General features: G+C 36.8%; 1 protein-coding gene across 2 annotated transcripts; it reads right to left on the bottom strand.

Annotated features, from left to right (window-relative positions):
* Positions 1 to 676: 676 nt before the first annotated feature.
* Positions 677 to 10,304, bottom strand: LOC110006445 (uncharacterized). Of its 2 annotated transcripts, XR_016053554.1 has the most exons (4): positions 9,847 to 10,304; positions 9,515 to 9,616; positions 1,842 to 2,032; positions 677 to 1,248 (listed from the first exon to the last, which is right to left on the bottom strand). XR_016053554.1 is itself a non-coding variant. In XM_088864034.1 (3 exons), the coding sequence occupies exons 1-3, from the start codon at positions 10,120 to 10,122 to the stop codon at positions 775 to 777; spliced, it is 852 nt and encodes a 283-aa protein (XP_088720160.1). In that variant the 5' UTR covers positions 10,123 to 10,304; the 3' UTR covers positions 677 to 774. The 2 variants fall into 2 exon arrangements, 1 of the variants encoding a protein (XP_088720160.1); XM_088864034.1 differs by lacking the exon at positions 1,842 to 2,032.
* Positions 10,305 to 14,133: the final 3,829 nt, after the last annotated feature.

Raw genomic sequence — 14,133 nt, 5'->3', positions numbered from 1 at the left:
AGGGACGTTTCCCTTCATTGTAAAAATGGTGGATGAGTTATGAAGAGATTTTTGGGGTGAATTCCCTTGCAGATATTAAGAAAGGGTATATTCTCTCAAGCTTGGGGTGAATTGCCCTGCAGACCTTGAGAGATGGTATATTCTCTCAAACTTTTTCATTTTTCTTTTTATTTTTATGGTGTTATTATTTCTCTACATCAATTTACATCAATTGGTATCAGAATTGTATTAGCATGTCACCAGATGGCTTGGTCTATAGCGTTTGATATGAAACCTTAAGTTCTTCTATGATTTAAGGATAGATTTGAGTAAATTATTTATTAATTTTATTTATCTATTATCTATTTATTAATATTGTTATTATTTTAATTAAGACTAACAATCGCGGCCACCACCACCACCACCAACACTCCTACTACCATTGCATTGCCACCACTGTCACACTATATTTCACCATCACACTATCACTACAACCATTACCATCACACCCCATCATCATAATTTATAACTCCAATTGTCACAAGAAAACATCCAAAGGGAACAAATAACAATCCACCAAATTACCATTTGGACAATTATAAATTGAAGAACCATTTGATAAGATTATGCAGCAAACGGTTCCTAAGATCCGAACAGAGAAGGAAACAATAATGTAAAGTAAAATTTCTAAGTCACGTCAACAAAGACAATTATTATTATTAATCTATTATTATATATCTTTCTGCATAAATGCCAATACAACACACATTGAGCAAGAACATTGACATCATAGGGCTAACAAGTATTAGACATGGCCTTGTGCCACATCCATGGTTCTGAGGGGCATCTAGGCAAAGGAGGAAGCATCATCTTCCTACGATACAGACCAAAAGGCCACCCCTCACAGAAACTCAACTTCTCCAACAGAGACCTCCATGCACAATCTAGAAAAATTTCTTTTCTCTCTACCGGGCTCGAACAACACGAGAAATCACTCCTCACTGAGAACCACACTTCTTCTTCTTCTTCTTCTTCTTCTTCTTCTTCATGTCCTTCTCTCTCTTGATTTTCTTTGACTTGTAGTGATATGTTGAACCCAAATTTGCTGTGCAAATAGGCGAGTAGAGGCTTCGCTTCTTCTTCCACAGGAGCGATGGTTAACTCTCCGGTGACAGGCGAGATTACCCATTGGAGGCCTTCACAGAGAGAGCTATCTTTGTGCCGGTGCCTTGCTTCCAATGCGAGTCTTCTAACTGCAAAAACAATACGCTGGGATTCCAGAGAGATGTTAGATTCTTGAATCATATGAATGTTTCGCAAAGTATTTGACAAATCGAACCAGAACCAGAAACGGGCCTAACCAGACAGGTCCCAAGAAGGTCAAAACGTGTTAGAAAAAATTAACAAAAAATACAAATCCTAAAAATTATGAAAATAATATTTAAAACATAATAAAAAAAAGCATATCCTAATGAAGTTTGAAAAGTAGTGAAAAATATGAATTTTAAAAAATCAATTTGTGTGGTATTTTAGACAATCTAAAAAAAAAGGAAAAATGTAAACATGGCCAAAATACATTCCAATTTTTGCTAAAATGATAATAAAAACTAAAAAAAATAAAAAAAATAAAAAACATTGAAAACAAATTCCTCAATTTTTAGGATTTCATATATAATTTTTTGAAATTTTTTAGTATAACCGGCTAGACCAATTAAACTGGCCAAAAGCCGCTCAGCCAATGGCCGGTTCTGAGTTGGACAGGCCGATTTGTCGAACACTGGTTTTTCCTGTGCATAACTTCGTGTGTGATATGCAAGACACTGAGAGAGAGGATGAGCGATGAAGTTTTAGAGATTAGAGACATTTGTTTCTGCATCTTCCTCATCCATGTCGCTAGGGAGCATTTCCTCGGCATTGAGATCTTGGGGGGAACGTTTTCCGGAGGGAAAAGAATGGCAATGTGTGAAACCATGCTTCAAGCGAAAGTGGAGTAGTTTACAAGGGGTTGGGTGCCTCTTTGCCTCCTCCAACATGCCAAAATTCATCTTTAAATCTGCAAGAACCAATGCTTCAATGCTGTCCTGTACTTATAACTGTAGAGAGAGAGATTATAAGTGTAGAGAGAGAAAGAGATAGAGAGAGATGACTGTTTATCTTAAAGCTAAGTTGATGGGATCATCCCTTTGGGGTAAAGCTAACGTTGTTTGAGGCGGTTAACAGTTCATGTTAAGACTGACTTGTTACCAACCCTCAAACTGGGACGTACTACGGTACATATTTGTGACATTTTATTCACATGATCTATATGCCCTTGATATTGCCTCCAACTAAGGGTTAAAATGGGGCGGGCCCTTGTCCAAGTCATATTCTAAGTATTTAGGATCGGCTATATGAATTATGTTCTGTTATTCTTCTCTATCAAGGTCATACCTTCAGTAAAACCAAAAGTCATCATATCTTTTTTCAAAATCTCCAACCATGTCTTTTTGGGTAGCCTTTGACTTGAACCAATTCAAACCTCCTAACCGGTGTTGTATTAGCTCTACGCTATACTCAGCTAGCCCACCTAAGTCTACTTTGTTAGTATTTTTTATTTTAAATATACTTGTATGTATTTCAAAATAGTAATGATTTTATGGTTCTTTTCCTAATATGTTTTTATAAAGAGAGAAAGTTGTGGGTTTAATTGCTACATTGAAGAGGAGAGTGTTAATCAAGCGGTATTTAAGAGTAGGTATTCACATATCTTATACTCTTAATATAAAGGTGAGAGACACGGTACATGTGTGGAGCACGGGACGCATGTGACGCACACGTTCACATCAAGGGCGTTTAATGATACACTTTGCACTATAATTGGGTCCTTTTCTCATACGAGAGAGTGAATTCCAGCATACTTTTGAGCCTATCAATTCCAACACACTTTTGAGCTCTCAACATACATTTTGTTGGAAATGTAGCCTATCGGGACCTTTTTCTTTCAGAAACTCATTTTTCCAATAATGATACAAACGCCATATTGAAGTATATGTGAAATCACATGTGGTTAACATGAGGCAATGTCATATACATAGATCCATTTTTTAGCTTTAAGAGGATGTATCTCTGGAGGAAAAAACTCAGTACCACTGGAGGAAAAATCTAGTAGTGTATTTGGTTTCCTTGTAAATTGTGGGAATGCTTAGATGACATCCTATTACATGAGTCATTAGTGAACTAATGACATGTTTAGCTCATTACATATGATTAACAGTTTTGCGACAATTTGTTAATCCTAATTAGCTAAACTTAAGGGAATTAAGGCAGGAGTTACATTTGGATCTCAACTCCTATAGACCATGAATATGAGAGTTACAAACTAATGTGTTCTTTATAAAATGATGTTAACCCCTCTAAAGAAAAAAGAAAAAGCTAATAGAAAAATAAAGATGGAAGGTGAAGGAGATTCACCAAAAGAACTTTCAAGGTAGCCTGTCACCGGATGGCTTGGTCTATAGGATTTGGTATGGAACTTTAAGTCCCTCGTGTGATTTAAGGACACATCCGAGTAAGTTGTTTATCGAGTTTATTTATTTATGTATTGATTTTCATTTATTGGGACTAACACGTTTTCCCTGAAAAACCTGGGAGATAAAAGTGGATTCATCTCGCTCTCTACTTGTTTTTCCTCCTCCTCTCGCTAAGACTTCATAAGACTCTGATGTCTAGTGTGTATGTTTCAAACTCGGGTGCACAGAGCTTCGAAACCCCAAAAGAGACGTCTCAGTTTTTCTATATCTCGAGGATGGATTGCCCTTCTTATGTACATAAAAAAGAGTACCGAAAGGGGGGATTGGGGGCAAATATTGTCTTAAGATAGCGCTCTTGTGTGCTCGAAAATAAGAAGGTTTGAAGCTTCAATTTTCAGAATTTGTACTATCTTTTTGCCCTATTTTCACCCACCCATTCCTAACATACTTTTCCTCATCTTATCTCTTAGTGAAGTCCTACCTAAGATATCTTGTATATATTTATTCTGAATTTTATCATTTCTTGTCAAGCCACAACCATTTCGATATCTTCATCTCAACTACACTCATCCTAAGGATATGTTGTTCTTTGACCGCCCAACATTATGTTCTATAAAAGCATGGTTGGTCTTAAAGGTCTTAGAGAACTCCACCTTCAATCTCACTCATATACGACGATCACATAAATTTCTTGACGTACATCTCAAATTTGTCCACTCAGCTCTAATTCCATGTGCAATATCTTCCTCAATCTCTCCATTCTCCTAGATTATCAACCCTAAATGTTGAAAACAATCTCTTTTAGGTATTTATTAACCATCAATCTTAATTATTTCCTCTTTTCTACTCCTATTATGACTAAACTTACCTTCTATATATTTTGTCTTGGCTGGGCTAATTTTGAAAACCCTTAGATTCTAGTGCACTCCTCTAACGTTCTAACTTTGTGTAGACGTTGCCTATAGTTTAATCAATCAAAACTAAAAGAGGGACGTACCAGTCTGGTACTAGCCCTTGCCCTAGCCCTGTCCTCGAGCCACAATTTGTGGCATAAGCCCTACTTTTTTTAGAGTAGGGCAGGATTGAAGATCATAGTAAGTCTTCTTTTATTTTGGAACTTTATTTTGGAGGTTTGAATTTACGGTTGTAAACTTCCCCAGAAGCAATTGGTTTTGAAGTTTGCACTAGAAAATTTTGAGTAACATTGTCCTCCAAAACAATTAAAATTTGCACTTGATTTTTCTTACTCTCTCTTCAAAATTAGTTCACAAATCGAATACGGAGTTGTTGCTGTACAACAAATAGGAGGAGAAACTGAACTTCCATTTAAAGAACCAAAGAAAAAAAAGGCAAACTTATGCCTTGGTTGCCACTTAACCAGACTATCATCCCAAATAGTCGTATAATTTTCTTTATAATTAATTAAATTTTTCATTGAGAAAATGAAAATCATTACATGAGTCATAAAGAGCAAAATGGAAAAACGTCAAGACATTCATACATAGGCCACCAAGACATTCACTGATTGCAACACCTTCTCCCAACTTCAAATCCATTGCCGACCTACCCCCCAGAAAAACAATAAAGAAAACACTGCCCTCCCTATCTCCAACAACCATGATAGAAAGAGACGGCAAATTGGTATAGAGTGAATGTCATAGATATACCATTTGTTAAAATTCATGTAATTGCCTCCTATGAAAGGTCCATGGAAAAATGAAAAATGAAAAATGACCAAAGGCCTTGCTTATAAATCAAGTAAACCTCATCTTGACTATAGCACCCAAAAAAACTCTATCTTTCAAATTTAAAGCAAGAAATGAAACATGTTAGTAGAAATACTAATATTTTAAGGGATTATATATAATGAGACTATTTACTATGAGTACAAGGAGGTCACAATTACTTATAAACATTCGATGTGAAATCAGATAGCTTGGATGTGTCACAAAGTTTAAAAAAAAAAAAAAGGTTGAACTTTGAGGTTGGCTAGGGCAACTATTACAACCACCCAATTTCACATCCAATGGTTAAGATTAATTGTGTCCACCTTGCACAGAAGATAAATGGTCTCATTATATACTTTTCTTTATTTTAGTGAGTGTTCATTATGACAACCCCCCAAAAAAAAAAAAGACTCTGGCTTTCAAATTTAACATATGTTAGTATTTTTATGTATGTTATAAAACAACTAGGGTGCTTTGTATAGTGTGCAGTTTATACAAAGCAGTATCTTAAACAATCAAGATAAGTTGCTAAAAGATGCAGTGCTTGGTATCAGAAACCCTTGCAATAACCTAAAAATCTATTTTTACTTTTAAGTATAAAAGTTTTTTTTAAAAAAAAATGTTAAAAACTTTATTGATGGAGAAGAGATTACAAAATGCTTGCATCATTGGACAACAAAAGCAAAGGTAAGTAACGCCCCTTTTAGGAAGAGAATCAGCCAAAGAATTTACCTCTTTATAAACTTGGTTGAACGAAATCCTTAAAGAATCTGCCAAATCTAGAGTTTGATACCAAATAGATCTATGTTCCTAAGGTACTCTTTGATCTTTTTTACACCATTTAATCACATTCATGGAGTCTCTTTCTATTGCACAATATACCCCAAAATCTTTGTCTTTGAAAATCTTTTGACCTTAAAAACGCAATGCAAATTCAGCATAATTGGCAGTTGCCAAACCCAACAGGTCAACATACAAGAAAACCACTGCGCCATTCCAATCCCTAATAACTCCCCCTATGCCAACATCACTCTGGTTACCAACAATTATGAAAGTTAAAGCTCAAAAAAATATGTAGATAGAAAAGATTTATAAACGCATAACTAGTTTTAGGTCTAAATAATGTGTTTAAAGATACTTTGCTTTTAGGTCTTGAAATCTTTTTCTTTTCGTATGAATACAAGAGCTCGAGATGATCACCAAGAGGCTTTTCCAAAGTTAAAACAGCATTTTTTGGTGGATTTTTGAGGTAAACTTTACTTCTATAATATAAAATTGACACCTTATATAAACCTTTCCTTTTCCTATTGTTTTGGTAATTTTTAAGGCAAAATTCCTGAGACACCAGCAGTGAGCCGAGCTGACGCAAGGGTTAGGGCCAAAGTCTTTCTTTTTTTTTCTTGTCACACATCATACACATGATTAGGCCCTTTCCTTGTGTATGGGGACCTGACTTTTGACCGAGGTTAATACATTTGATGAGGATCAAGTATATTTCTTACCGCCCTATACTTTGCCATATCTCACGGTGTTTACCACGAGTTACAGCCTATACTCCACTGTTTCAACAACCAATAGGGTTGCAGCTCTCTGTAATTATCCATTTGAGACTAAAAATTTGTTAATCCCTCCTACATTGTTTTTGTTGCGTCACCCATTCAAGCCCGCAAAGATATGGACGTGCACAACATAACCTATAGAGCTTTGCGTTTATATGTATGAACGGAAAAACATGCAATCAAGTAAATAAATAAATATAGCAGGAAACATAAGATCGATTTGGTTTACTACATTCATGAGAGAAAGAGATAATCAATCCACTAAAAATATTGGAATACAACTTTTTTCCAAGATGCAAGGTCTTCTATTCTTCTTCTAAATGCATTCTTTCTCCAGGTTTTCCTTCCCTCGTGCTCTTCTCTCCAAGAGGCTACTTCCCTAATGTGGATTCTCTCTATATTAGGCTCCAGTCTACCTCAAAGGAACTTTCTTTCTCTCTCTAAGAGGATCTCCTCTTCTCTCTGACTTTCTTTCTTTTTGGTTCTCACCTAAGAGGCTTTTCTCCTCTCTTCTCTCTTTCTCTAGAAAACCATACCAAGCTCTTTTTGGTTCTCACCTAAGAGGCTTCTCTCTTCTCTCTTTCTCTAGAAAAGGATACCAATAATAGGGCTGGCAACAAGCCATGCTTAGGTTGGGCCTACACCAGCCCTAGCCGAACCATAGTTCCTATAGGGTCAGCTTGGATTTAACTGAGCCAAAACGGCCTTGGCCCAAGCCCGTTCCTAGCCCTATCAGGGCCGGTCCAAGCTGGACAAGGCCAAGCCAAAAAATAAAAATAAAAAGCAAGAAAAATAATAACGAAAAAGGGAATCGGGCCAGGGCAAACCAGTTGGTCATAGCCCAAGCCCAGCCCAGCTTTACCCTCAAGCTATAGTTGCATGGCACTGGCCTGGCCCTCAGGCTACATTTTGTTACCTAGGCCCTAAATATTTTTGGCTCCAAACTAACCGGGGTAATACTAAGGAAGCCCCACCTTTCTAAGCCTCCCTCAAATGGGGTAATACCAAGGAAGCCCCATCATATAGGATGGGACTCTCCCAACATTCGGAACATATTTTTTTCGAAGGTTTTCTATCAGTGTTTTATTGATAGAAATAAAAAAAAAAAGGTTTTCCATCAAATTTTTCCCCTTGTTCGGAATTGAAACCAAACCCTAGCCAAGTCGTTGGCGAAGGCAAATTTCTATGGGGACTTTGTGTGGAGTACTTTTGTTGGGCATACATTTAAGAGAAGGTTTAACAATGTTTCGTTGGGCTTAGTTATATCATGCATTTTTCATGTTATGGGAGTTTAATATCATGAAAATAGCAAGAACATAATCCCTTGTTAAAGCAAATAGTTGATTTCGTTTTAAAGTCTACTTTTCATCCCTTTTGGAACTTTATGGAGTTTCGAATGTTTGAACTTCTTGTGTCTAATCTAGACTTTACCATAAGCTTCTTCAATTTAGTTCAATGTTTGATCACTCCGGCTAGCCAGCTCAGATTTGCCACCCCTGTTTGAGCCCGAGTATCCTCGAATTGGGTGTCCACCTAGGGGATCTTAAAAAAATTGTAACAAAATTTAAAAAATAAGAATTATATATATATATATATATATATATATATATATTATTATGCTTTCTATCATTTTGACAAAGATTGGATAGTGTTTTGGGCCATGAATACTTTTTTTTTTTTAATAGTTTATTTTTCTACGGAGAAGGAGCATGCCATTTTCCCTTTCAAAAACGCAAAGCGCTTTATATGGGAAGACGCCCCAACAAAGTGTTGTATTGGCATACTAGAGACAAGACCTCAATCAACACAAAAGCAAATCCTTTTGTAAGGAATCACACGTCATTCGATTATAATGGTAAATGCAAAAGCCAACAAGGAGTGTCGCCCCCACCATCTCAAACTTTGAGAAATGCTTTTGGGGATCCATTGAGCATAATCAAGAAGCTAGGATTGCAAATGGATGCTAACATCCATCAAAATGCTGAGGTTTTTTTCCTCAAAAATTCCAGACAGCTCAGCAATGGAACCTTCCACCCACTGCCAAAACACACCTTTGTCACTGACATCGTGATGCTCAGGACATATTAATCTGATTGTCGATGAGAATGAACCCTAGAATTGATGAGAAGCACTCTATAGTGTGACCACGACAAAGGTAAAGTATTCATCAAATAATAAATTCGTGAAACACATAAACTCTAACATGTCATTATTCATAAACCATGTACTTCAGTTCGGGAGAAAAAATTTAAATATTCAAATTCACATCTCTACCAAACATGAAAAACTATCCAAACAGCAAAATCATTCCTCACAATCTTGTATGCAAAGTCTTCGTGCATGCTGCATTTTATGTTACAAGATCTCCAAACGATCAATTACTCTACTATTTCGACAACATAAAGCATTGTGTTGCCATAGGATAAAACTTCGTCAATAGAACAACAGCACTTGAAATTATTCTACTGTTTACATAAGAATACTAAACATTGTCTTCCCACCTCATTAACTCCTAACAGACCCACAAGGAAACCATAATTCCCAAAGCTATGTCCCCAAAATTGGACCAAACTTCAAAAGCATTATTATGTTTCACATGATTTGAATGACAATCCTATACATGATTCTAATAGCTCCAATTTCCTTACATCATGAGCAAGGTAAAGAATTTAACAATCTTCAGCTAGGAAAGATTCAGGTGTCAACCATGGTACCAAAGAGAAGAGAAGGAAATAAATACCGGGTACGCATCCAGTGCGAAGGGAGCAAGAGCCATGCGCAGGCATCTGATGGCCGAATCGCGATCTGCATCAGTCCCTTTCCTCAAAAGCTCAATGAATTTCTACAGATGCAAAGACCTCAGATCAGACAATCAAAAGCTCAAGCGAGAGAGAGAGAGAGAGGGAGGGAGAGTACTATGAAACTTGACACATTTAAAATCCACAGATGATCAAGACTCCAGATGGGTGCAGAGAGAGAGAGAGATTACAACGAAATTCAACACATTTAAAATTCCTAGATGTCCAAAGACCCCACAATGAAACACAAAGGAAGAGTGAGCAAGAGAGATACTTGTTTATGCAACCGGAAGAGGAGGCGGTGATCATCGAGAACAGAGGGAGCATGGCGTTGGAGGAGATGGAGCGCGGAGTCGACATCGCCAGACCCCAGAGACTGGCGGATCTGCTGGATAAGCAAGCGGGAATGGTAGGAGGAGGAAGAAAGAGAAAGAGTAGGAGAGAGAGAAGGCGAAGAAGAGGGCGAGGAGGGGTGGAGGAGATTATCAGCGATGGCGTAATCAAGAACGATAGAATCCAGGGCGTCCCAATTCACAGGCATCGACTCCATCTGCAAGTGTCTAATCTCCCTCTCTCTCTCTCTCTCTCTCTCTACAGAATCCGAGTAAGTTACTTGCGCATCCCACACTTATCTCTCTCTAGAAACGAGGAAAGGAATTCGTCGTGCATTTTTACGACGATTGGGACATAACCGGCCGGGGTTTGCGCGATCGTTTGTTTTACGGAAATCACGAAAATGGGAATAAGCGTAAATTCTCTCAATGAACGCGGGTACGTTATTTTTCCATAGAATATGGCTGGTAATTTAGGGATTTCGTGAAAGTATTTTCATTTGGGGGGAATTATCCTGTATGATTAGGTGTATGAGTTTTTTAACGTCAATTGGTCGCAGCTCTCTTTTCACACATATTGACATCTAATTGATGTGAAAAAAACTCGGGCACCTAATTACCTGGGGTGTTCTTTTGTGTCAAAATACTTTCATGAAAAAAATTTCACAGATATTAAGCATGCCCTTAGTAATTGAGAAAGTTGTTTTTCTTTAGACCATAAAACATTTGGGAATGCAAGAAAAGGTCAAGGTAGAAAACCAACGACTAGGATGTTTGGAATCCTAATGTGATAACTCCTTGTGAAAACAGGGGAAATCTGTTGACAACAATTTCATTTGTTTCCTAACCTAAAACTCTTAAGTTGTTAATTTAACTGGCAATTATGAAACTCGTTGTTTAGAGATTAAAATTTATCATTTGATTGAATTTTTTTAATTTTAATCAATTCATATAATTACTTACAAAATGAATGGTTTAGATCATAAATTATTAATATTATCTCTCTCCCCCATCCATCTCCCTTTCATTTTCATAGTATATTATAATTACATCAAATTTAGCACTTTGTTGCTTATACAATGCGATTCTATTGATGGATAACATGTTCGCCCTTTCTTCAACTAGTTAGCAGATCCAACGTCCACGTCTAGCTTTGAGTCAAATTGAAGAAAATAATATTAACTCCTTTAAAAATCAGGTGGGGCTTTATTATTTGGGTGCGGTTTGTATAAAAACTAGGCTCTAAACAGCCAAATTAGAGCCTACCTTCATAGAATATCGAGAAATGTGGCTTCAATGTTGAAAATCTTAGTGATAGCCTTAAGATATATTTTCATCTTTATTTATCAAGTTCAAAGCTTCAAAAATAGTGTAGATCAACATATCTATGAAAACTTGAAAATCGACGGTCCAAAAATGCGTTACAAAATATACTATTTTCAGAACTTGAAATTCATTTTTTTCTCATGTTCATGCATCTTGATATCGAGATGATCAATTTGAGGATATTTGGGCATCAAAACAACTTCTTCTAATGAAATTTTTGATGTAGGCTTAAATTTGATTGTTTAGAACCTCGGCTCTATATAAACTTTTCCCTAAATATTAGAGCAATGCAATGTCCCAAGCTCAAATCCTACCTCTCAACTACCCAAAAATGTATTAAGTCCTCTGATAATCAGTGCTAAGCATTATCCTAAATCTCAAATTTTAGAAATTTTTTATAACTCGAGTGAAATGCATCTTATAACTGATGATGAGGCCTTTTGAGTTTTACTTTTGTAGACACCCGCCTTTGAAGTTTGGCTTGGGGAATTCTCAAAAACTTGTAACCCCGAAGCCTAGGGACCATACTAGTACAGTGAACCACTGATCACATGAGACATTAGTCCACAACCTAAACCGCAATCCAGACTTAGAATATCCTCATACTCCCCCAATATTCCATGAAACCCATTTTTATTAAGAAACTATTCAAAATTCGTTGAATCGGAATATACTGGGGACAAATCGGGCTAAAATCTCAACAAATAGGAATCTTGGAACAAACCTCCTAGACTAGAGATAGAAGTTTGTTAGCAATGCAGTATGCATCACTAGGTCTATTGGGCTCAGCACACGTGTCACATCTAGATGTACGGCTCAGATTAAGTTGGACATCTGGTCATGCATCTGTGGGGCCTTTCACCTATTTATGGGCCTCTTCCAGTGATGTTTTACGGAAACTCTTCCGAGTTTGGGAGACGAAACCAAAACCCTACCCTCGCAATCTTCAATCCAGTAAACCCCAAGAAAACTCCAGCAAAAACTAGGTCAAACCAAACCCAAAACCATATGTAACTCAAAATTAGAATAGCCAAACTCTGCAATGAACATCTCTTCTAAACCATAAAGACTTGGATGAACATTTTCAAGCAAATTCTCTCCCTCGAGTTCAACATGAACTTCCCGTTCTGCATATCTCGAAGGAGAAAGGAGCAAAGACACACCTTTCCCCTTTGTTCTATGTTTCTAAACTCTTTCAACAACTCTCTTTTTGTTGTCTCGTAGATTTCTAAAATATTTCTTTTAGTGTTGCTTGACTAACTTAGGGTTAGGCGGTTTATGTCTTTGATCATGTCCAAAATCTGTATATCTGAGTATATGGCATTACTACTGAGGGTTTCTATAAGGGGTCATCATTTGTTAAGGTCTGGGAGATGCGCAGGATGGTTTGTAGGCCAGGAGAGCTTCATGGTCTCATGTATGTGGTTGTAAGCCTATGAGAACAAGGATTATAATCCTAACAAACTACCAGACAACATGTACACATGACGACCGCATTTCAAGAAGCAACCCTTCGTAAGGATATATATACAAGTGCATAGAGCGAATCCCACCTGCACCATAGTGATGTTTATCCGCAAATCTATGTCGATCTCTGAGTGAGATCAATTCAAATTGATGCAAAATGAGTTAAAGTTTGCAGATCATTAGAGGCGTGGGGGTTGCTTAATTTATAGATCTAATATTTCTTGCATATCTAGTCCTTTTATAGATCTATTGCCAGTGCTAGCAATAGATTCCACCTTCTAGACCTTATGAAGCTTAAAAATTCTAATTAAATTTTCTAGAATATGAAAATAAACCAAAAATCAAATAAATGACTAATTAAATAAGCAAAGAAGAAAATACTTACCTCAAGAAAATTGAAACTTAAAGTTTCAAGCTTGGATTAGGCCAGTATTCGCCACCATCTCCTTTTATTGAATACTCTTTGTCGCTGGAATTTGATTAGAATGCCTTCATTTTGGGTTCTAAGGCTTTCAGAGGCTTTAGGGATCCTAGATCTATAGTTTCCCTCAAGATTTCTATGAAAAGAAGATGGTTCCCAAGGTTTTTTAGGTTTTTTGGGGCATCCTAGATTTTTCTATGATTATTTTAGAATTTTTTGGGTTCTTTTGGGATTTTTCTAATTTTTTAGAATTTTTATAATTTTCTAGGAGTTTTTAGTCTATTTTCTATTTTCGATGATTTTCTAGGCAATTCTAGCTATTTTCTAAATTTTTTGGATTTCTAATGATTTTCAGAGACTTTTCAGGTATTTTATAGAGATTTTTGAGGGACTTTTGTAGGTTTGGCCTTGGGGTAAGATGGATATTTTTAAGACTAATCTTTAAGCTTCCAATCTAATTGGGAAAGGCGTATTTTGTTCATTTTTAGGCTCATCTTTTCCAATAACCCACTTATAAACTTTGTGCTAAGGTTTCTAAAAGAAGGATGCTGCCTCAAGGGCCAATGTGTTGGGCAAGGCATGGTGGCACGACCTGTGGAGGCTCACCCCTAGGGGATTGTTTCGTCATTTTTGGCTGAACAATTTTCCCTAAGCCCTAACTTCTCAACGGTGTGTCGGATTTTGATGATTTTTAGACATTGGAAAGCTCTTGGAGTTTACTATGACTTGGACTAGGTTTTAACTGGTTTTTGTACAATTCTAGTGGGTCTAGGTTCACTATGATCCACTAGGGTTAGTATAGCCCTTAGGACTTCATATCTGAAGTTTCTAATGGTGTATCTATAAATGATATGTGCATGTGGCTTGCTATTAAGAAGGATAACCTGTTATCATATTCTGGAACTATAGTTTCACTATTTATTAGCTAGTTTTGAACAGCCATTCTTAGCTTATGCTTGAGACTGTGGGTCATGGATCTCATTGGGTTGTTTGAGTAGGAAGTTGAGGATCTTAG

This window comes from Amborella trichopoda, chromosome 4, assembly GCF_054954075.1.
Source record: "Amborella trichopoda isolate Santa Cruz 75 chromosome 4, AtrichopodaSantaCruz75HAP2 v2.0, whole genome shotgun sequence".
NCBI classification, from domain to species: domain Eukaryota; kingdom Viridiplantae; phylum Streptophyta; class Magnoliopsida; order Amborellales; family Amborellaceae; genus Amborella; species Amborella trichopoda.
Note: the sequence above shows the minus strand (reverse complement) of the source record. Positions and strands in the feature narration are given on the sequence as shown.

Excerpts from the sequence above, each read along its gene's own strand:
- LOC110006445 (XM_088864034.1), bottom strand. The coding sequence starts at position 10,122 with ATGGAGTCGATGCCTGTGAATTGGGACGCCCTGGATTCTATCGTTCTT. Across the intron at positions 9,617-9,846 it reads TCTTCCGGTTGCATAAACAA|AAATTCATTGAGCTTTTGAG; the intron begins GTATCTCTCTTG and ends TTGCATCTGTAG. Across the intron at positions 1,249-9,514 it reads TCGCACTGGATGCGTACCCG|CGTATTGTTTTTGCAGTTAG; the intron begins GTATTTATTTCC and ends CTGGAATCCCAG.